This window comes from Halichoerus grypus, chromosome 6 (genome assembly GCF_964656455.1).
Source record: "Halichoerus grypus chromosome 6, mHalGry1.hap1.1, whole genome shotgun sequence".
NCBI classification, from domain to species: domain Eukaryota; kingdom Metazoa; phylum Chordata; class Mammalia; order Carnivora; family Phocidae; genus Halichoerus; species Halichoerus grypus.
The window spans coordinates 129,901,510-129,926,168 of record NC_135717.1 but is presented as its reverse complement, the minus strand read 5'-3'; the positions used below and the strand labels follow the sequence as shown (position 1 = coordinate 129,926,168).

The 24,659-nt window shown below is 41.4% G+C and overlaps 1 protein-coding gene across 7 annotated transcripts in view; it reads left to right on the top strand.

The window, feature by feature from the left end:
* Positions 1–24,659, top strand: part of GRIP1 (glutamate receptor interacting protein 1) — a 660,303-nt gene that overhangs the window by 570,712 nt on the left and 64,932 nt on the right. For all 7 annotated transcript variants that reach the window (XM_078076240.1, XM_078076238.1, XM_078076241.1 and 4 more), the window contains 3 exons: positions 8,710–8,896; positions 9,480–9,625; positions 20,709–20,789. In XM_078076240.1, the coding sequence (XP_077932366.1) occupies positions 8,710–8,896; positions 9,480–9,625; positions 20,709–20,789 (414 nt within the window). The remainder of the gene's footprint in view (positions 1–8,709; positions 8,897–9,479; positions 9,626–20,708; positions 20,790–24,659) is intronic.

Below are 24,659 nucleotides of genomic sequence, written 5' to 3'. Positions count from 1 at the left end.
CCTATTGGCTCTTCAGCTTGTTTGCCAGAGATTGATCTTCACAAGTGGACCGTCAGTGCGGGAGGCCAGCCATCATCTTCATTTTATAGAAAGCTGACAGTTTCCTTACAAAGAAAACCATTGCAAAAGATAGGGTCACCATTGTGGTATATTCATGATTTAGACTTGCATATCCCTTCAAGTATAAGGGGTTTTGTCAACTTTAGTATATGTACATGACAGTAAATTTGAAATTTCAAAAATAGAAGGAAGATTGAGTTTAGTTAAAATGAGAATAAACAGCTTCTAGAGTCTCATATGTTTCTTAGCTAACACTAAAGTAAACTATTCACTCTTGGAAGAAACTAGTTGAAGGCAGTAGAGTGAACTGGTGATGAGCATAGAAGCCTGTGTTCTCATCCCAGCATCATTCCTGTAGGACCTTCAGCAAGTCACCTGAGTTCTCTAGGCCTTGGCTTCCTTAGCTACAAAATGGGGATGAATTATAGTGCTTGCTTCATTGGGTAATTGTGAAGATTATATGAGAGAATATATATATATTCTCACCACCAAGAGGGACATACGGGACAAGAAATACACTCCAGGCTATGATGAGTATATGTATTATATATAATTAAATATATATTATGCATATTATAATAAAATTATATGCTAACTACATATACATATATATGTATATACATATTATACACATATATTATGTATGCATTATTATATATGTAATTTTCACTATTACCCAATGAAATAAGTACTATTTTTTATTTATATATATATATAAATATGTATATATATATATATATATATGTGTATATATGCTAGAACACCTGGTAAATGGTAAACACTATTTAACTGTTAGCCGTTTACATAGCTTAAGTGTTAGTTATTATTCCTTGGATCTAAATTGTCATGTACGAAAATCTATTGACAGTGTTCTCAAATTTAGGCATTTTTCACAGTAGTTACTTTGGCTTAATACATAGGTTTTGAGTCTTCCCCATAAACCTTCAGGGTTTGCGGTGGATTTCTGTATAGGAAATTTTTTATATATAACGCCTCCATGTGCAATGTCCCTCACTGACAGCAACAGGCTCACAGCCCTCCGCAGGGAAGAGCAATTAAAACAAATTCATTAATGCTTGTACTTCTGCTCCATTGGCTAAATATTTGTTTGTGTTAGGTAAGACTCGCTACGTTGATTAAAGATATTAGTGACTGCAAATGAGTGATGATATGTTTGGCTAACTCAGGGTGATATTTGCATTGCTTGAATTTTGTAGTAGGAAACAAAGCTGAGGCCAGGCTGTCACTGACACCCATAACCAACTCATAAATTCTGTTTTGAATCAGAAAGTGATGCTCCGTCATAGTAGAAACAGAAACAGAAACCTGGCTCAAGAAATCTCAAGCTATTTGTGTTTGCTGTAGACATTAGCCACTAGAGCATCGCTGGCCATATGCCTACCAGAATGTTTCTAAATGTATCTCAAGAGATCAAACATTTTATATTGTAATCAAACAATAAGGTCCAAAACTTTTATTCTTACTCCAAAGAGTCCTATAAAAATAATGATAGTATTCCGAAGTCAGAAAAAAAGGAATGACGTTTTTTGGGTTTTGGGGGGGCTTGTTTTGTTGTTGTTGTTGTTGTTGTTGTTTAGTTTCTCTTCTCCCTCCCTCTTTCTCTTTCTCTCTCCTTGCTTCTTGGTATGATCACATCAGATGTAAAGGTTTTCCCAAAAAACAGATAATAAAAGTTCTATTACACTCTCACTATACCGTGGTTTACTTCCACCACTTTTATGTCTTTATTCTATGCCACCATTTGCTGCCCCCTTTCTAATACTTACGTTTCTATGGCAACCAGGCCATTTGTATGGATGGTGAATCATGCCAGAGTCACAACAAATATAATAAAAAGCCTCTACACTGTATTGGTGATGAGGTGAGGCCAGAGCTTGCAAAACAGAAAAAAATTCCCACATATGTTTCTAGTGGAGAAGGACATGCCAGGAAAGAATTAAATCTTCTCCCATAAATATTAAAACATTCTTGTATCATTGACCGAAGGGGAAAATACAGGCAGTCTGCAGCAACACGGGACAAGAATTAAACTAGGAAAGCACCATGTTTGCTTCACAGGAAGAATGTTGAGTATCCCCAGCATTGGGCCGGGAGGAGTGTCACAAAGCCCTGGGAGGGCTGCAGGGCCATGTCACAGAGGGAACCCTCTGGTCACCTCTTTTGGAATCTTACTGACCTTTGCCCCACAGCCTGGGCTGTCCCTGTGTCTGCCTCGGAGGTCAAGGCTTTTTCCAGAAACCTATCATCCCCCCCGTGATGGCAGCATGACTGAGCGGCGGACCTGGCTCGTTCCGCCTGAGTCCCGCTTCTGCACACAGAGCCAGTGTAGACTCTGTCTGTTTGCAGTCCGCCTGACCTGCAGCCAAGTGTGGAAGCTAGCTCACATTTCCAGAATAGTCTTTGCCTCTTGTGCCATCACCACTTACTAGCAAGGTGGCTAACACTGAAAAGAGCTGAAAGGAAGAGAATGAAGAAGCCGAACAACTTCTGTCCCTGCCACAGACCCCTGAGAAAAGGACGGAAGGCAAAGGCAGCTAATGGTAAGCGTTTAGAAGTGAACATGCAGGGAGCCCTCCGGGAGGCGGCTTATGAGCTGCCCCCCACCCCCGCCCAAGCCTGCCCTCATTTGGAGAAGGGAGCTGCTGGACACCTGAACTGGACCACGTGACACACAGTGTGCTGGATCCACAGCAGGCTCACTCCGATGGGGAACACTTTAGTGAGCTAGAGGTCTGAGGTATGGAATCAAATAGTGATAAACACAGTATACTAATAAATCTTTGCGGTCCATTGCTCTGGATACTTTTTAAATGCTTTGCCTATCTGACAGTAAACCTCACAGACTTCTAAGCGAAGAAAACATTTGGCAGATTTTTAAACTTTAGAAGCTAACAAGTTATCGTCGGTTTTCCTCCCTTACTTACACTAGGAAAGACAAGAATTGACAAACGCACAGGGTCATTTCCTGCATACCTGAAGGGGTGCGAACAGAACCCTCCAAGCGTGAACAGGAACAGGACAGAGCAGACGCGAAGCCTGAACACAACCTCGGCACACACCAGTTAGCAATATTCACACGCAGTATGTCAGCTGCTGAGCCATTCCCTTCTTCACCTGAGTAGAAATGGGCACGCTTCAGGCCAGAGCTGGTACCTTGCAGGAGTATCTGCTACTGGAGAGAGAATCCATCATACAATTGTTTAAACTACAGGGTTATAATTCATAATAAATCACCTTTATTTTCTTTTGCTGGTTGGCCACCTTAATGAAGAAGGATAATCAAACTCATCTTTTTTTTCCTCCAAGTAATATTGGTTGTTTTTTCTCCTGGCTCATCATCTTTAAATCTACAATTTATCTTTTTCAAATCTGGTAATAATTTGCAAGACTTTAATATGTGTGAGAAATCAGTACATACAATTTCAAATGAGATTTTACTGTTTCAAAGAACAGATTTCATTATATCAAAGCACTTTCAGAGTTAATTATAAAAACTTAGACTATTTATTATAATCCTATATTTATTAGGTAAATTATAAATTTATATAATTATAGAACCAACATTTAACATATTTTTAATCCTAAATTAAATGTCCTAATAATTTCTATTGCCTCGACTTGCCTCCAGATAAAGCTTAAAATTTAATGATGCCCACAGTGAGCACTTATTTCTATTTTCAAAACCTTCCAGGGGCTCCTGGGTGGCTCAGTCGTTAAGCATTTGCCTTTGGCTCAAGTCATGGTCCCAGGGTCCTGGGATCGAGCCCCGCATGGGGCTCCCTGCTCAGTGGGAAGCCTGCTTCTCCCTGTCCCACTCCCCCTGCTTGTGTTCCCTCTCTTGCTGTGTCTCTCTCTGTCAAATAAATAAATAAAATCTTTTTAAAAAATAATAATAAAAATAAAAAATAAATTAAAAAAAAACCTTCCAGAGATTTCAGTTTCTCAACCATCTTCTCCAACTGTTCTGAAAATGTAGCAAGTCTCTCCTTTGAGAAGGTCTTTACTATATCCAGCCTAATCCTTCCTATTATGATTGACCCATTTCTTCCTAGTTCTCTCTTAGTGGAAATGCCAACCAGCTGACTTAAAGGTTCAAGGCTTTTAACTCCAATTAAGTAATCCAAAAATCTATACCAAACTGAGATCTCAAATGGAAAAAAATACATATTAATGTGAACCGATAGAAAAATTCACAGAAAATAAAGTATTCCTATTGAAGTCCAAAAATCATCACCTAGAAGATAGACTGAAAGTAATCTGCCAATAGATGACGTTCTACTATTATGTTCCTGCCTGCAATGAGAACAGACTGGAAAGAAACACAACTCTCCAGATCGTTACTAACTACCTCTAGTGGTTGTGTGCCACCAGTAAGAAAATGTATGATCTGAAGAACAATCAAAGTAGAGTTGATATCAACAAAGGCACACTAGAAAGTGTGATCTGAATTAATATGGAATATCGCTTCTTGGCCTTTTGGCTAAGATCAAGTTTGAATTAATATGGGATAGTCCCTGTGTCAGATCTTGGACTTGTAGGCCACCACCTGTAGAAAGCTCAGGGTTGGAAGCTGACTTTACCCCCTACAGCAGGCTACTTTAATCTCATCGATATGAATTCTGTTGTGAGAACAATGACGGTGCTTCTTACGAAGAAGGTGATTTTCCTTCCTCCTCCTAGACATTTGTCCACCTCAGCATCCTCTGCCATGTCAGCTGCAATGTTGGAATGAACCACATAGTAGAGATATTGGGGTCCGAGGAACAACTTCTAGTTCCTTAAGTCAGTAGAACCTACATGAAATGTTGATTCCAAAAAAGGAAAATGTGGATAATATCACAAGACCCAATTTGTTCTTCGTTTATTTAGTGTTCTTTGAATGTTCCAGACATTGGGATTTCAAAGAGGAAAAGATCTGGATCCCAGTCTTTAGACAACTCAGGGTCAAGTGGAGAGAAAGGCAGGCGAATAAAAACCTGATAAATGCTGAAATAGGACCATGCGTTAGAAATGTGGAAATGTAAAAAAGTGAGTACCTCACTCTGCCTGGATAAGGCAGGGAAAGGGACATTGAAAACCCAGGGGAAGGGCTAAAGGGACAGAGGGATGAAAGCAGGGCTGCAGCACATGGCACGTGGAGGGAGCATCAAGGAGCACGAGACTGGATAGGCAGAAGAACATGAACTTAGGAAGGGTCCTGTGAGCTCTGCCAGCATTGAAGATGTTGTTCTACAGGAAACAGGGAGGCATTGAAAGATTCTAAATTGGGGGATGACCTTCGCATATGAGAAAAAGCCACTTTGACATCAATTTGGAGGATGTTAGCATAACACAAGAGGCAAGGACACAGAGTCTAAGTCTATATAGTGATCTGCATTAGCAATCATGAGGCCCTACTCTAGAGAGTAGATAAATTGGGGGCCTCCACATGAAGAGAAAGTTAATCTGGCAATAATATGCAGAAAGTGTTGGGCACAGAAGGACCAGAAACATGCATGTTCAAATATTTAAAATAAAAATAATAAAAGCCTGAATTGAAACATTAATGGTAAGAAGGGAAAAGAGGATTTGTAGAAGTTAGTTATATTTCAGTGGTCATGTTGAAAGGACTTAGCAATTGATTGAATTTGAGACAACGGGGATGTTGGAAGTCAAAGGCTACTTTGAGATTTCAAGCCTGGTGGACTAGAAGCATGATGGTCCTATTCATAGAAACAGTAGCAGGAATGAGAAAGAGAAGATGATTAACTCAATTTTTAAAATGTTGAGTTTGAGGAGTCAATGGGACATTCTTGGGGATGGGATATCCAAGTCAGGAAATTCATCACTGGAGCTTGAGAGAAACTGGAGAGTTAGATTTGAGAAGATACACACAGAGGTCCTATTACAGAAGTGTGAGAAGTGAAAGAGGGAAAGGAGAGGAGAGGCTAAGAAGAGAACCATGGGCAACTCTATGTTTGCAGTGCAGAGGAGGCAAAGGAACTGGAAGGGGCTGACAAAAGTCAGAAACTAAGAACAAAGCTTCATTGAAACCAAGAGAGTAATTTCAGAAAGAAAAGGATGGTTCCCAAAGCCAGTTGCTGCAGGGTAGTTAGAGCGGATGAGGCCACTGATTTTGGCACTCAGGAAGTCATCAGTGAGAGTAGATTCATTAAAGGGTGAAGGGAGAGGCCAAGTTTTAAGCAGTTTTGGAATCAGTACAAACCTATAGGGAGAGGTCAGAAAGCTAGGACAGTGAGCAGGAAAGTTGGAAAAAACAAGAGAAAAGGGTTTATGGCACAAAATCACAGGGCGTGGAAACAGATCGTATCAGAAAGGAGGAGCTGGCCTTGAAAGGGAAGGAAGGATACATCCTCCTGAAGCAGGAAGGAAAAGAAAGTGAGAGCAGATAATGATACAGAGAAATCAAGGTTGAAAAGAATGTTTTTAAGGAACTCTTGTCAATGAAGGAAATGAAGTAAGGAGTAAAGTTTGATCCTTATAATGGTAGAAATGTTTGAGACTGATCCTATGGAGAAATCAAATATTACATAACAGAAGATTCCAGGGCCCCATAGAGAATTGTGTGAATTTGTAGTGACTTTCTCTAGCACCCTTCAGCAAACTAGTAAGAGGAGTGGAGGCGAGCAGGCATTATCAAAGAGTATAGCGTATTAGACTATAGAAAATGTCATGAGGTTTAAGCCTGTCTGACACCAGCAGATGCCTCATTGAAATGGCCACCTGAGGTCCAAGTGGAGTGTGGAGGGGAATGATGCTAGTAAAAGGCAATGGGTAAAGATGATAGCTTTCAAATTGGGTTCCCCAGATTCACACATGAGGGATGGGGAAGCCTCCTCTAGGGTCTCCTGTTCCTTCCTCAGTACCTTCAGTAGCTCTGTTTTTATGTGGAATACAAAAGCATCCCTTACACACTTTCGTGTGAAGTGGGGGGTTGGGGTTGGAATCTGTTGCTAACAAAACCATTTGAAAACCACTAGATTGGAAGACAAGTGGAAGGGAGTGGGGCTAGAAGTCATCAAGAAGGGAAGTTAGGGCCTAAGGACTGGGAAAGATGGCTAATAGGTTCTGTGATCAACAAGGAGAGTTCAGATATGAAGATCCTGGAGCTTTTTCCAGATTGAAGGATGCTGGGGTCCAGCACAGGGCTCTGCTGATAGAGAGCTGAAGTTGGGTGGGATTGCCAATAATCAGCACTGAGAGAGCTAAAGAACCATAAACCCAGTGCATTGTTTATTGTCATTATGTCAAAGATATTGAGGACATGGAAAAGCTACAGATTAGAAGAGGCAAATTAAGAGTCAAGCCCTGATGTCAGTGAGGAAATGGGGGGAAACAGGAAAAGTAGAAAAGTATGGGTTTGAAGATGAGACAAGACAGAAATAAGTACATAATATAGAACTTTAAAAAAGAAGTGGTTTATGGTAAAAAAAAAAAAAAAAACACTGGATGTGTGGAGCAAGGAGGGTTATAAACTCTTCTCTCTCCTTGCTCCATGCAGGGAAAGTGAAAAGAAAATGGCTTGCAGCGGGTTTTGAGGTATATGGTGTCAGCAAGTTTCAATTACAGTAAAGAGGCCAAAAGACCTCTTTTGGAGGAAGTGACGGTCCAGCATTGGACTGTGCAGAGAGCTTGCTCACGGGGAGTAAAGGAGGCAGGGGTCCCAGTGGGCAATGCTGAGAGAAACAAGTGGAGTGGCCTTTCCATGACGCAGGCTGGCGATAGGAACAAGACAGAGATGGGTACCTGGAGGCTTAGATGAGTATCAGAAGAATGAATGAAATAAGAGATGACAAAGTAGGCTGGAGATCCAGTGAGAAAGAACGAAGGCTGAAGAGCCCAAATTTGGGGAAAGTAAAAATACAAAGTTTCAACAATTCCATCATGCCAATCCAATGCTAGAATAATGTTGACGAGCACGTCCTCACCACTCCAGGAGCCAGACTTTTTCTTCAAAGCTGAAGGTCAGATTGTTTATAAAAACCTTAAAGCTGAGGCACAAATGGATAGAGGGGAAAACATATTAGACCAGTTAGCCTAACCCTTTTTTCATAGGAAAGAAATTAATGCCTTCCCCCAAGGTCACACAGCTGGTTGCCTACTGGTGGAACCAGGACCAAAACCCAGGTACCCAGTCCCAAGGCTGTCGTCTTCCTACAGCTCCCACAATTGTCCCTGGTACCGGGACTGAGTATGGGGAGGAGGCCACACTGGCATTGTGACTAAAACGTGACAGATATCGGGAGATTCCTTTATCTAGTTCAGCTCTGACTAAATTTTTGTCTAGAAGACCAAAGTATCACTTCCACCATTGCCAATGAGCTTTTTTTTTTTTTTCCAGAGACATGATCTGTGTCAGAAATGCTGGTATTCCGGGGTGTCTGGGTGACTCAGTTGGTTAAGCGTCCAACTCTTGATTTCAGCTCAGGCCATGATCTCAGGGTTATGAGATCTAGCCCTGCATCGGGCTCTGTGCTGGGCATGGAGCCTGCTTGAGATTCTCTCTGTCCCCTCCCCCTTTCTCTTTCTCTCTCTCTCTGTCTCTCTAATAATAAAAAGAAAGAAATGCTGGTATTCCTGGTGCTTGCTTCAACCTAAAGTCATTTTTTTGTGTGTTTGTTCCTCTAGTGTCTTTAGCCTCAAGCACAGTGGGCTTGGCTGGGCAGGTCGTTCACACAGAAACCACAGAAGTTGTGCTGACAGCAGATCCTGTCACAGGATTTGGGATCCAACTGCAGGGCAGTGTGTTTGCCACGGAGACGCTCTCTTCTCCACCTCTGATTTCCTATATTGAAGCTGACAGCCCAGCAGAGAGGTAAGACACTTTTTCACAGCGTCTGTTTCTGTGCATTTCTTGTGCCGACTATCTTTGAATAGCTAATAAATTATGGAACAGTGCTCAATGCAGGAAATGCAGGATGTAATGAACTCTCTGTTCTAACAATAAAATGTTATGTTCTTGATAAGGTTTGAGAAGAATAACGAGCACAGATGCCTTTATCTAGCAGATTTTTGTCCATCAGGGACTGGCGGCCATGTTAATTAAAAGGGAAAATATCTCTGAAGTTCAAACTTTATTATAATAATTTCTCTGCTGTGGGGGGACTGTACATTCACCATTACTATATATTGGTCCAGATCAGATTATAAGAATACCACAGTGCTAAATTATTAATCACTTCTCTGGGATATATCAAGATTCCCTTGCTCACATCTGTAGCCATCAAATGCAAGAGTGCAAGACCTTGCAGTTGACCTAATATGATGCCCACATCCTTGAACAAACAAGACCAAATGGGTATGCTATTTCACAAGGATCAAACAAAATAGATTTGGCAACATCAACTTGATAATTATTTGCTCTGTCTACAACCTCTAATATGTGGCTCTAAATATAGATGTGGGGTGCTACAGATCGGAGACAGAGTGATGGCCATTAATGGGATTCCAACTGAAGACAGCACCTTTGAGGAAGCCAACCAGCTCCTCCGAGACTCTTCAATCACAAGCAAGGTCACACTGGAAATCGAGTTTGATGTTGCAGGTATGATCATATAATCGCAATTCAGCTGCAGAGACGGTAGTGGAGTGCATGTGAATGATACGGATTATGTGGCAGAAGTGGAACTATTTTTTTTACATACTGAACACATTTTTGTTTAGGAGATTTGGAATGTCATTTTGTATTGAGCCGTTGTTTTTGAACTATTCATTAAAATGTCACCATTAAGAACAGTTGAAAATAAATGTGGCAAAATGAATAAGTAATAGCTACTATAAAGGTGATAAAAAAAAAATCATGTAGCCTTTATTCTTCCTGATTTGCCCCTATATGCTAGAGAAACCATATTCTTGTCACACAGACAAGAAAAGCCTCTATTTGACCCTTCCCACTGCAAAGAACATATGAAAATTTGGCAGGGAACAAAGAAAATTCATTAGGTGGATTTATATAAACCCAGCAGGTAAATATTTGGTCTCTAGTGTTAAAAAGAAATTGCACCAGACACTTGTTAAAAACAAGGAAGACTTTTTTTCAAGACTATTTAAAGAGAGATCAAGTCTTGGAACAGGGAAGAGAGATTGAACTCAAGTCCAAAAACAGTAAGGGCAGCCGGGAATTTATGGCCACCAAGCAAGGTAAGGGTGAAGGAATCATGGAATGGAAACTGACTAACAGGAACTTGATTCGATATCAAGGGTGTGGGGATGAGGAATTTGATTGTCTATTCAAGGGTGGAGGGATTCTCAATAAACTGATTGAGCAGGATTCCCACTTAAACTGGGCTCAGCAGGCCAAGGAGTAGGCCAAAGACAAGGCCTAGTTGAGAAGAGGAGCCTGACTTAGGTTTGGTCAGGAAGGGAATCCTCGTCAGTAGCTAACAGGCGTGTGGGTTATAGAGGTTGGTGCTAACTTCCATTTAATAAAATTGTCTTCACACAGTGAAATACTACCTCACAGAGCCAATAATCTTTACCAATCATTAAAGATGTGCCTTTGGACATAGAGATTGCATTATCCCAACAAATACTTGCTGAGTGTTTACTATGGGTCCATTGGAGATATAACAGTAGACATGGAAGGGGAAAAAAAATTCCTTTCTTCATGAAGCTTGTGATATTACAGGAAGTTGATTTTTAAGTTAAATATAAATGTAGACAGTATAAGTGCTCTGAGGAAAATAAAGCAGGATGGGGAATTAGAGGATGGCTGTAGGGAGCTATTTTCATGGGCTGACTCTTAGAAGAAGTGACATTTGAGCAGAGATTTGAAGGTTGGGAAGGAGCCAGCTCTGTGGGAATCTGGGAGCAGAGTACTCCAGGTAGAAGGAGCAGCCAGAATAAAAGAAATAAGCCAGAATAATAAGCTGGGTGGGTTTGAGAAATAGCAGAAAGGCTCTTACCGGGGCACCTGGGTGGCTCAGCCGGTTAAGCGTCCAACTCCCGATTTCCGCTCAGGTCATGATCTCATAGTCATGGGATCAAGCCCCACATCAGGCTCCACACTCAGTGTGGAGTCTGCTTCAGATTCTCTCTCCCTCTCCCTTTGCCCTTCCCCCCACTCACGCAGGCACACGCACTCTCTTTCTCTCTCAAATAAATAAATAAATCTTTAAAAGGGGGGCCACTCTTTATGTAGCATAAGGAAGTTGGGGATGAGGATTAGATTTGGAATTGGAGATGGGGTGAGAGAAATTGGAAGGGGCCAATCACTGCAGTGCTTTGATATAAAGAATTTACCTTCCAAGTGTAATGACGTCATCGAGCATTTTATGGATGGTAGTGAGCTATCCTGATGGATGTGTTAGAGATCCTTCTGAAATGAGCAGGGACAATAGCAGAAGCAGAAAACCTAGTTAGGAAGTTGCAGTGGTTGGAGGTAAAAAATGATGGCAGCTTGAGCAAGGTGGTAGAGCTAGAGATAGTGACAAAGAGTGAAATTTAGGACATGGCTTGAAGCAGGGCTAACAGATGTTGCTTATGGAATGAATATGGAAGATGAGAGAAAGGGAAGATCATGGACGACTCCTGAGGTGGAAGGGTCAGTAATTGAGTAAATAGAGATGACTTTAAGGAGAGGAAGACTTGAAGAATGGAAATCTGAGGATAACAACAAATTCTATTTTAGACCTGAATTGGCAAATCTACTGCCAATTCTAGGGGGGGAAAGGACAAGCAGATCCATTCCTGAATTCAAAAGACAATTATCGAGCACCAGTCACTAAATGCTAGGCACTGTGCTACCTTCAGATCTACCTTTAAAGGGAAAATAGAAAGGATTAATATCCTCAAAGTCTCAGAACCAATTAGACAAGAGCAAGAACCTGTTGGAAGATAAGAACAGACTTACTGAATGTGTGTTGCCACTGGAATGTAAAAGGAAGTGCCCAGGGGATTGCCAGCAATACCTCCTGGAGCCTAGGATGGGGGGGTCTGGGCCAGAGAGCAGCCCTGAGAAGGGACCACCATGTCAGTGATTGGTAAAGTCATTGGAATACAAGCAAGCACTGAGGAACGAGGGGCAGGAAGGAGGGGACTCTGCCCGAGGAGAGACTAAACTAAAATTGAAAGGGGAAGGATGCTAGCAAAGAAGATAATAAAGCTGCAGTCAGAAGTGGAAGGAGAACCAAAAAAGGTGGCATTTTGGAGGCCAAAGCAAGAATTTCAAGGTCAGGGTCAATAGCGTAAAGGTGCTTGAGAGAATTCAAGTAATATAAGGCAGGAAAGGTCCACTGCATTTGGCAATTAGGAAAAAACTCATTGCAGAGTAGTTTCAGGGAATTTGGGGGGCAGAAGTCAGACTGCAGTAAGCTGAGGGGCGAGGAAAGGGTAGAGAACTACAGACAAGCTATGCTTGCTTTCTGCCAAGGAACTGGGTTTTAGAACAGGGTATGGCTAGACAAATGCAGTGAATGGATAAAAAAGATGGAGGCCACTGTGGACTTCTCTTTTTAGAACTGCTCCAGCATTATTGCATACTGGGCACTCTTTTATATTGCTTTATCCTCTAACCAGTGGTTCTCAATCAAAATCAGTTTTGCCCTGGGGAACATGTGGCAATGTTAGGAAGTGTCGCTGTGGATGAAAAAGGATGGGATGAACGGTAGAAAGGGCTTCAGATTCCAGAGGGGAGTTATTTTGTTTTGTTGATATTGGAAAGATCTGAGCATGTTTGTGGCCTGAAGTGAATGAGGGAGAAAAAAGATAATTGATGGGTATGGGTCCCAAAAAGGATGAGAGGGAAAGTTATCTAGAACATAGGTAGGTCTAAGACAGAAGGTTGGCCGCTGCCTCTTGTGAGTTTAAAGAGAAGGATGTGAGAATATAAATACGTTTTTATCTGTGTTTAGGGTTTCATGTAAGAACTGTCAAGCGAAGGTAAAAGGATCAGCATCTTGGGGAGTTGAAAAGAATGATGGTTTAGAATAGCTAATGGGGAAATGAGTGAGAAAGCTAACCAGAGTCCTATAAAGGGATTTTCAAGCTGGGTAGTGGACCAGGCAGAGTCCAGAAGCTCTAAGTGGATAGCCCTGTCAACCTGCATTGGTCAAGTCGTTTTTTTGTCAGATGACCTCAGCTACTGAGGAATAACAGCAGAGGTGCTAGGTGATTAGAATGAGCCAGAAATGGAGATTTCCGGAGAAGGTTCAACAGGAAGAAACCTAAAGTCACAGCAGTTCAAATTTTTGCAGGAAGAGCAAAGGAATAAATATGGTGATAATCACAATAATATTTATCAAATGCTTGCTCTATGGCATGTCACTCTTCTAAGCACTATGTGTGTATTCGCTCACATATAACAGCAATGGAGGTTACTATGATTTACATCCCCAGAAAACTGGGCCTTCTACCAGATTCGTAGTTAATGGTAGGGCTGGGATTTTCACCCAGGCAGTCTGGCTCCAAAGGCCACACCCTAACCACTAGACATACTGCCTTGAAGGAATCCAGGTTGCAGAGGGGGAAGTCAATAATGGATCCACTTGATAGACTGAGAAGAAAGAGAAGACTGAAGGATCTAGGAGTATCTGGAAAGAGAAATGGGTATAGCAAGAGAAGTTGAGGAGGGAGCCAATGGCAGGAGATTGAGGTCAAAGTGGCATATTAGAGCTTAGCATTTCAGAGGTCAAGTAAGGCTCAGGTAGTGAGCTGCTGAAGTGATATAGAGTGGAGGTGAATATTATTCAACCAGAGGTCTGGGAATTGTAAATGCAGCATGATGGAAAGACCTTGCACACAGTGGAATCTCTCAGGAGGGCAGGACTTGGAATGAGGAAGGGAGTATGAACTTGCTGCTCTTGACACGCCAAACGCAATCCTATCAAAGGATCGCCACACTTTCCCCCGCCTGGGTAGTCTTCCCTACCATGTTCAGGTGGTCTGTTCACTTCATTCAGGTCTTTGCTCAAATATCACTTGTTCAGAGAATCATTCCCTCACCATCTATCACTCTGTCCCCTTGCACAGATACATGGTTCTTAGTCTTTCTCAGCTCTGATGTTATGTTGTGAATTTATTTATTGTCTTGTCTTCTCCAGTGGAAAAAATCTATGTTGTCAGAGACTTTGTGCCTTTTGTTCATGAATGTATCCCAGCACCCAGAAGAGCACTTGGAATGCGGGAGACTCTCAGCCAAGACTTGGTGAATGAATGAATGAATGAAGTGCAGTTGTCTCTCCTGAGGGACTGGAACCAGGAACTTCAGTTTGCATCAAGAACTGATCCCGTACCCACTGTTTCTCTGGGGTTCCTGGTCTCTCAGTGCTGCGTGTTTCTGCATATCTGCTCTATTTGTCTCTGCACGAGTTTTTTCTGACTTTTGATTGTACTCGATTGCTCCATCTTTGCTAAAGTGCCCAGCCAGTACCAGCCAGTTCAAGTTTCTAATTCTTAGGTTTGGTAGCTGCGGCCAAGCAGGAATCTGGTAGAAGGACCCTGTAAGGATCAGTCAGATGGTGGCGAGGGTATGGTTTTCAAAGAAGGCTGTCCAGAAGCCCCAGAATGTACTCACTACAAGCACACAACATTAGCCGTGAAGTGACTCTTACAATCCAATACCTTCATTTATTTATAAATGGGGAAACTGAAGTTTGGGTGGGGAAACTCAAGGTCATACAGCAAAGTGAATAGGAGATCCCAGGTCTGTTGACTTGCACCTGTCTTTTTCATGTCATGTTACACTGCCTCTCCAAAGAAGTGTCAGAGTTTCCAGGATGAAAGAGCAGAATTTCTGAACCTCTGCCCTACTGTCACTGTTTGTCGAGGGGAGGTGACTATCCTGTGTACTGTATGATGTTCAGCAGCATTTCCTTGAAACACTCCCATAGTGAATGGTCAGCACAATTTGACCTCTTCCACAAACAGTATCTAAGTATTTACTCGTGCAATAAATGCATTTTTATTTTATGTGCATCCTCAATATTTGTTCATTGTTTAATCCATACTTAATATATATGTATACTTTAATATTTGTTGATTAAATACTTTAATATCCTTGGTTTAGGCTCCTAAGAAATAGAAACTATGTCTATTAAACTCACTTTATTCCGTACCAAGCTTGCTTGAATAAGAGACAGGAAAAAAGGGAACTAAGGTCTTCTCCCTTGCTCTGGTTGTTCCATAATTCAATCCATTTCATATGGATAGAAATGATGTAGAATAGGGCCAGAAAAAAGTATGCTCACATCCTATCATTCTCTCTTCCCTTGTTCATGGCTGATATCATTAACTGACTTCAGTATCCTCCTGCTGAGCCCAGACACAACATCAGAATCTCCAATAAAACACTCTAGCTAGTCATTACTAATCGACTGGCATCTGTTGGAAACTGCTGAAATCAGAAAAGCTCTTTTTTAGCCATTTGGGAACTTGGAACATTGGTAGGAAATCTCTGGACATGAGCTATTTCAAGACTGGCCTATCCTTCTGGATTCACTCTTAATAGTATGGACGTGGGCCACCTATTTCTAAAATTCTTCCTCAAAAATATATTATACCCAGATATTAATTCCCAAGCTATTGGTCTCAGAGATAAAACACCTCTATTTTATAAATATTTTAAGTGACATAGAGAGTGCTTAAGAAGCTTGACTGTGAGTACACTCTTGCCTAAATCTATCTCTTTAAATGGGAACTACTGTACAAACATCGTAGTAACATTTATGGAATTCTTTTTAAAGCTGAAATGATTCATAGCCTCATCACTCTAAAAAACAAAAGTTAAATTTTTTTATATTTCTTTACCAATGTCCTTTACCATAAATGTAATTTTATAAAGCTATATTCAGGGGTGCCTGGGTGGCTCAGTCGTTAAGCGTCTGCCTTCAGCTCAGGTCATGATCCCAGGGTCCTGGGATCGAGCCCCGCATCGGGCTCCCTGCTAGGTGGGAAGCCTGTTTCTCCCTCTCCCACACCCCCTGCTTGTGTTCCCTCTCTCGCTGTGTCTCTCTCTGTCAAATAAATAAATAAAATCTTTAAAAAAAAAGCTATATTCATAATATATACGCAATTTACATTTTGCCTTTTTTCAATACTATCTTTTAAATACCAGTCTAAAATAATTGTAAATACTTGAAGATTCTGCTTTAACTCTGAAGTTATTTTGTTGGAAAAGATAGAGCTTTGTTCTGGAAAGAAGTCCCAGTGAAAATCCTATCAAATGATGTTTGTCATCATTACTAGAGCCCCCAGTGCTTTCCTCTGAGTGGGGGGGAGTTAAGCATTTACATTTACCACTCCTCCTTAGAATGTCTTAATTTTCCGAATCTCACAAGGATGTCCATAATGAATTATGATGTGGTGATTATCTTACTGTGCCAACAATGAATGCTTCAGGCAGAAAAAACAGACCAATTGGAAAGAAGGAAGCCTTTGTTTACCCAAATGTGTTTTTAATTATAGCATTAACAAAGATAAAACAAAATGAGGGAAGCACAAAATAATCACATGGGAGTCTAACAAAATAAACATTCTATTTACTTATTCTAAACCTATTGTTTCTCCAAATATCTTTTTTTCCTCTTTACTAATATTTCTATAAGAAACACCAAATTAAATATGCCTTTGCTTTAACCACCAAATAACCTTGTAGGCAAAAAAATTACCAAATATAAAATAAATCATGTTGGCATGTAAAGATTAAATTGAAGCCACAGCTGATCAAAGAGATTCATTTGTTGATATTTGTTCATCATTATGAATATTTCAAATCTTATGTAGTCAAACATGATTCATTACTGTTTTCCAGGAAGTGATAATATCTCCTCCAGCATCATTAACAATGTTAATCTTGGTCAAGGTTCCCTGCACTAAAAATTTATAAAAGCAAAATGTTGCTATGGTAACTAACTCTTGATCAATGATTCCTGGCCCTTGGGGTTTCAAGATCTTATTTGTATAGCATCATGGACAAGCCGTTACATACCTACATGATACGCGTATACACACATACGAACATGCCATATTCTCCCCTCCCCTTGCACAGAGAATTTGGGTAAAAAACACATAACACTAAAACAAACATACATGAAATGAGTTCCATAACGAGTGAAGCTGTTTGTGCCCTAAAGCTTCTTATGCATTTACTTATGGACCACTTGTGTGCTTTATCTGGGTACTCAAATTCCTACCACACCCGTGAACACTTCTGTGGAGGCTTTCTGCTTAGCTCCCATCCCGTTTCCTCTGCTAGACCAATGTGTTCATCAGAGATCGTTTTTCAGTTGCAAGCAATAGACATGCACCGAGCTAATTCAGACAGAGAAGGGGCATTTACTGGAAGCACATAGGAGTTTCACAGCCCAAGAAGACAGGATATGCAGGCAGCCCCAGGAAGGCCTAGAACCAGACATGAGGGCTGTCAAGGCCAAGCACAGGCACTCTCCAAGACCTCATGCACACTCCTCTTGTACTCCTGTTTGTTTCTTCCTTCTCTCTGCAGACTGGCTGTTGGTGCCCAGGAGCAAAATGGGGCCACTTCAAATGCCCTCTCTACCCCCAGTCTGCATGCTAATTCCACATTCGTAAACTGTCACGTTAGGGGTGGGAAGAAGGTGAGAATTAGCCTTCCATTATTGGAAGGGGGAACACAGAGGACTTAGGAAACAGAGGGAAGGCCCAGATTTGAGGAATATCTTGGAAGTAACTATTTATGATACCTGCATCCTCCAAAGCGAGGAAATAAAGCACACCTACGTGTTGTTACTTACCTCATTCCTTTTTCTACCCCAATGTAGCAAAACTAGCCAGTCTTTTTGAAATCTGTTAGGGGAAATAATTTTATCTATCTCAAGTCCTATTGGGAAATGGGAAGGGTATAAATTCCTTTTTTTTTTTTTAGATTTTATTTATTTATTTTTGAGAGACAGAGAGAGAGAGGAGAGCACAAGGTGGGGGGAGGGGCAGAGGGCAAAGAGCCCAACGTGGGACTTGATCCCTGAACCCTGGGATCGTGACCTGAGCCAAAGGCAGACGCTTAACCGACTGAGGCACCCAAGCGCCCAAGGGTATAAATTCTTAATGAATAAACAAACAAATCTATGTGGGTCCTTTCCAGTATATCAGAGTGTTAGCTGAGGACAACGGCGAAGCCAGACATCCACTCACACAGTCTGTGACATTCATGGAAGGTTTAAGGAGAGTGGGAGGGTGCTGGGCGAAATCAGTCAGAGAGAGACAAATACCATATGAGCTCACTCATATGGGGAATTTAAGAAACAAAACAAATAAACAAAGGGGGAAAAACGAGAGAGAGAGAGAGAGACAAACCAAGAAACAGACTCTTCACTATAGAGAACAAACTGATGGTTACCAGAGTGGGGAGGAGGATGGGGGAAATAGGGGATGGGGATTAAGGGGGGCACTTGTGATGAGCACCGCGTGTTGTATGGAAGTGTTGAATCATTAAACTGTACACCTGAAACTAACATTATGCTGTATGTTAACTAAATGGAATTTAAATAAAAACTTAAAAAAATAAAAGAAAGAAAGACAAGTGTGAGGGGCTAGGAGAAGCAGCAACCTCCCTAGCTTTCTTGGGAAATGTGCAAAGCACTGGAAGAAAGAAAAGGCCCAAAAAGAGAAGACTTGCCTTTACTTGGCACAACAGCTGGGACTGCGAGGGGCAGCTTGGTGACACTTTTTTACAGGCGGCATCCTAAAAGCCCGGAGGGCCCAGAGAAATCAAATTTTTATTGTGTTTTCCAGTTTAACAGTCTCTGGCAAATCTCCTGAGTTGGGAGATGAGATTCTGGTCTTGTAAAAGGTTTACTGCCTACATTTCTCCTGGGAAAGTATAAAGGGCCTGGAAGAGCAAGTTAAGGCAGAAGAAAGGAGTACTCTAGCTCTGTTTCCATGGGGCAGTCCCAACCTTCCCCTGTGCTTTGCAGAGATGGGAAATGTGTTAAATATGTGATTAACAAATTGAACCAGGGGCCGCATAGTTGTAGTTAATTCCTTGTGTGTGGGTCAGGGAGCTAGCATTGAGCAAAATCAAGCAGTAAAAATGGTTTAGCTCCGCCGTCCCACAAACCTCCCCTTACGCTAATGTTTCCCTTCATGCGCCCCTTCCACCCCTTTCCAAAACCTTCAAGAAAGGATTACAGTCAGGGCGCCTGGGAGGCTCAGTCGTTAAGCGTCGCCTTCGGCTCAGGTCATGATCTCAGGGTGCTGGGATCAAGCCCCACATCGGGCTCCCTGCTCAGCGGGAAGCCTGCTTCTCCTTCTCCCACTGCCCCTGCTTGTGTTCCCTCTCTCGCTGTGTCTCTCTCTGTCAAATAAATAAAAATTAAAAAAAAAAAAAAGGAAGAAAGAAAGGATTACAGTCATTAGCAGCTTAGTGTGAATAGATGTTATCTCTTCAGAGGGTATTTTCTTTTTAACCTTCTCTCTAATTGAAGGTTTCCCAGACTGTTAAAGGAATTTTAAGAAGAGTGTATTTAAGAATTTGTAGCAGTTCTTTCTTTTCTCAAATACTATTCAAGTCCTGGTAAAATCAACTTAGTTCTCTCCACGGTTGAGATTCAACCAGTGCACGCTGGTTCTCTCTCTGTTACAACAATGTTAGTTAACTGTGTACTGGTTGGCCAGTGTCTGAGCCCACCTTCACCCTGTTCCGGTGCCCCCTGCCCTCCTGCGCCTCTCTCAGACCTCCTGGGGCTCCCCAGGATCCAGAAAGTAAAGGGCAATCCTTGGTGCTGTTGGGGCCTCCCAGAGTCCTGTGTTCCAACCCCACAGGCAGCATCCGGTCTCACTGGTTGTGGCCAATACCATTCTGGTTGAGAAATATTCTGAGTATCACTCTTGTTTCTACCTCTTGAAGTATACTTTTCCCTCTTTATATTACAAATTAAGGCACCTCCTTGCCCCCCAAATCAACAACCATCACATCTAACTGAAATTTCTCCTAAAACCTATTCTCCAGCTACCTTCAAACAACGGTTGAAGAAAAAGTATTGCTGAATAGGTAACTCTGGGGAAACGTGGTTGAAGAGAAGCAAAGAAAATAACGAGACCTATGGTTCTTAAATTTTGGTATGCCTAAGAATTACCTGGAGAACATGCTTAAAATGCAGATTTCTAGGCTTTATCTTCAGAAATTCTGATTCAGTAGATCTGGGATGATTCGGGAATCTGTATCTGTGGGACGCCTGGGTGGCTCAGTCGGTTAAACGGCTGCCTTCGGCTCAGGTCATGATCTCAGGGTCCTGGGATCGAATCCGACATTGGGCTCTTGCTCAGTGGGGAGGCTGCTTCTCTCTCTACCTGCCGCTCCCCCCTGCTTGTGCTCTCTGTCTCTCTGATGAATGAATGAATGAATGAATGAACGGAATCTGTATTTGTAACTTGCATTCCAGGTGAATTTGTCTCAAAAGTTGCCCAAATGACACCTCAGTAATACTGAACTCAGGTGTTGCTGTGAATGACGCACAGCTGCCTTTGGGCAGGACATCCGTTCTTCACCAGCAGCATAATTTATCAGGATTTTACAGGCATTCGCCTTACTTCAGTTCCTTCAACTTTAACTTCAGATGCTTATGATACAAGAATTCCTGATGTATTTTCATGGATTGGTGCTCCATGCTTCCTGGTCTCCTACAAACATCCTCTTCTTTGTTTTGAAATTCCAGAGTCTGTCATCCCAAGTAGTGGGACATTTCACGTGAAGCTCCCTAAGAAGCACAGTGTGGAACTTGGAATAACCATAAGTTGTAAGTAAAAGTGACTTTTTTTTTTAATGCAGAATTTTAAAAAAACATTAGGAAATTGTATTGTCAAATGGCTTACAGGTGTGACAAAAGTCTCTTAAGTGTCATTGCCAAGTTTCTATGTCATGTTTCAAATAGGTGGAGCCAGTCCCACCTCCAGCACTTAACTAGCTATGTGAATGGGGCAAGTTACTTAAACTCTCTGCAATCTTAGGTTTCTTCATCTGTAAAATGGAAATAAGGATATCTATAAAATATAGGATTATTTGAAGTATTAAATAAAAGAACATATTTATTATACCTAGTATAGTCCCAGGCACGTAATAAGTACTCAATGAATGTGTCTCACCCCCACCATGAGTAATTAGACGAGCATAGAAATGCAAATAGGTTCTCTACATTTTAGTATACTGTGGATTCAGTTTTCACAATAATCTGTTTAACTAACAAAAATCTCATTTATTTCCTTTTAAGACTATACTCCTATCTGTCCACTATGCATCTATAAGCCATTTTGCAAAACTAAAATAATGTCTCTTAATTTAGTAACTTTTGGAATTCCTGCATGGTCCAAGATGTCTGGGTAACCAAACCAAAAAGAAAAGCAGAATATATAAATGTGTTAAATTCCCTCCTTTCCTCAGGCTCTAGATTTATAACTGCTTTGGTAAAACAGCTTTGAAAATTTCAGCCCCCATTTATAGAATGTGAATTGAAGTTTTTATGCTTTTAATATCCATAAACTAGGCTCATCCACAAATGCCCCCAAGAGAACGAAGCTAATGATTAATGCATAAAGACCAAAGAGGCAATGTTTGTGGCCAAGGAGTGGTCGCTTCAAGAAAGAGCGATGAGGTCACATGAAGTGCCTCACTACACTCTATTGGATTGCATTTATGTCAGTGGTTAAGGCAAAAATAGTTCTCAACTGGGCATATGAAATGGGGGCCGTCCGCTTCAACTTTGACAATATAAATGTAACCCTGAAAATGAAATTTTAGGTATAACCAATCCCTCAGACAGATCTAGTGCAGCACTAAAAATAGTGGAACTACACTACAGAATCAATGTGAAGAACAAGAAGCTATATGCACAAGAGAGCACTTGCACCCACCTCCTGAACCCCAGTGTGGCCCTACTGAGAGAAGAGTAGGACTGATGTGTCTCCATGTCTCTCTCTGATAAGTACAAAGCTGAAATGGGATTTTGGAGACTCTAGACCGATTCTAGGTACTACTGAAGTCATTTATGCCTTTAATTGGATCACTGAGCCTCTCAGTCTGTTCATTATGAGACAAAGAAAGTATGCTATTATTCTGTCAACAGCGGTGATTACTGAAGTTAAGGGAGAACTCATCAGAACTTACTATTCTAAAAATATTTGGGGCTCAGGGTGGCTGCTGCAACCCCCATGTAACGTTAAGGCTGCTCTCATTTATTCTGTTTATTCCATTCCATTGATTTATTCCATCAGAATTGGCTGCGAAAGCGGTCTCTCTTGGAGGAGTGTATAACCTTCCGGCTACACACAGGGGCCCTGCCTTCCACTCCATTCTTTCTTCCCTTTGCCTGCCTGAAATAAATACATTCTGAGTCCCTAGCATGCCTAGAGCCTATGCTAAGTTTTTGAAAACACCCTTCCTGTCCTTAGAGATACTTATTTCTAGTGCGTCTGCTGAAGACCCCCACAGCTCCGAAGCCTACTGTCATGTAGTCATTTTACGTCCACATTTTAAGTGGGAAAATGGTCTTTATGTTTTTTATACAAGAGATTTATTCTTAAAAATTGATATATGTAAGGGGAGGAGAGTAGAGAGATGGACAAAATGGGTGAAGGGGAGAGAGAGATACAGCTTCAGTTATGGAGTGAAGAAATCACAGGAATAAAAGGGACAGCGTAGAGAATAGAGTCGGTGGTGTGGTGATGGTGTCTATGGTGACAGGTGGTAGATACACTTGTGGGGAGCACAGCATAGCATGGAGACATGTTGAATCACTGGGTTGTACACCTGAAACCAATGTAACACCGTGTGTCCACTATACTTCAATTAAAAAAAAATTAAAGAAAAAAATTGATATACATAAGAATATAACTATAAAGCAAAGTATCCATTTAAAAACTAAGCCTGTGATATATCCCTCTTTTATTTTTTAATTTAATTTTATTTTTTTTAGATTTTTATTTATTCATTTGAGACACAGAGATACAGAGAGAGAAAGAGAGCATGAGCAGGGGGAGAGGCAGAGGGAGAGGGAGAAGCAGGCTCCCCACCGAGCAGGGAGCCCGATGTGGGGCTCGATCCCAGGACCCTGGGATCATGACCTGAGCCGAAGGCAGATGCTTAACCATCTGAGCCACCCAGGCGCCCCTATATTCCTCTTTTAAAGTCAATATTTAGATGCTCAATTTGTCTGAAGTGTATTCATGTATACACAGCTACAACATATTTTGTTCCTACAAAGAATCATTTAAAATTATGCTTTAGGACGGTTTTATGTAGGAACTAAGTATTACATTTAATACCAACAATGGAAACTTCCCCAAAACCCCCACAAGAGTGGCCTGACTTTTAGCCAGCGTAAGCTAAAGCTGTTGGTGGAAGCTAGAAGTGTTATATGCCGTTCCTGGATGGAGGAATGATACGTAAGCTTGTCAAACCTGCTTGTCAGCCCATCTAGAGCTACAGTTCCCTTTATACAATTTATCATCCCCACACCAAATTTGTGTCTCCTCATGGAAAATACTCATATATTCCCAATTGAGAAAACAGAATTTACTTAAAAAAAAGAAAAAAGAAAAAGGCCAGAATCCCTTTTTATTGTTATGAAGTAATAAACTCCTGAGGCCTAGCACGTTTCCTGGCATATACAAGGTGTTTATTTAATCCCTGGCTCTGCGGAGTGAATGAACAAGGAGTCTATCAGAAACAATCTTCTGCTAACAATCGTCTGCTAACCACTGTGCATCCAGAAAATGAGCCTTTGAAGGAGATGATGAATACAGATGTTTATGCAAAGGCCCTTGAGTGAACTAAAGAAGCACTAACTTGGAAAATGATTAAGAGCAAAGCCTCAGAGCCCACACTGCTCCACTCCTCCATTCTCTTGACCTCTCTGTACCATTTCCTTGTCTATAAAACAGCACACTTGTTCCCTTCCTTGTAGCAATTTTGCAAAGATTAAATGAGCTAGTATATGTAAAGTGCCTAGAACCAATTATGAACCCTAACAAGTGTTAGTTATTATGATGATTGCTATTTATTTTACATATAGAGCTTCATTAAATAGCTTAATCCAAGCTCTATCCCCACAAAATTTCACGCCAACTGCAATTATAGCACTTAGGTAGGAAACCAAACACACAGGTACTGTTAGTGAAACTGAGGCCGTGCAGGGGTTTACTGATATTTCTCACTATATTTGTACAAAGCCCTCTTCTGTCTCCCTCACCTTGTGAGAACCTAAGTAGTAAGAAGCAGGCCTTCATCTGGGGAAACGTTGCACCAGAGCCTTTCACACTTGGCTGAAGCCTCACTCACTCTTCATACCTAATTGACTGAGAAATGAGTCTCTCTGATTTTGGATGTGGTGAGCAGTTTTAGACTAATTTTCTGAAGTTCCTGATGAGACATTCATAGCACATTAGCATCAGGCATGACTTTTATTGATGTTATTGCTATAATGTGGAGCAATTTATTATAGCAAATAAAGTGAAACAGCCTTGCGCTGGAAACAGCCTCCTGAAGCTCTGAGACGTCAGCCAGTCAGAAACCAGAGCGCATACCCAGCCACGCAGCCCACCTGCCTCTCAAGTCGGAGAACGCTGGTTGCCTCTGTCATGCGCAGTTGTCATTAAAGTCGTTTCGATATTGT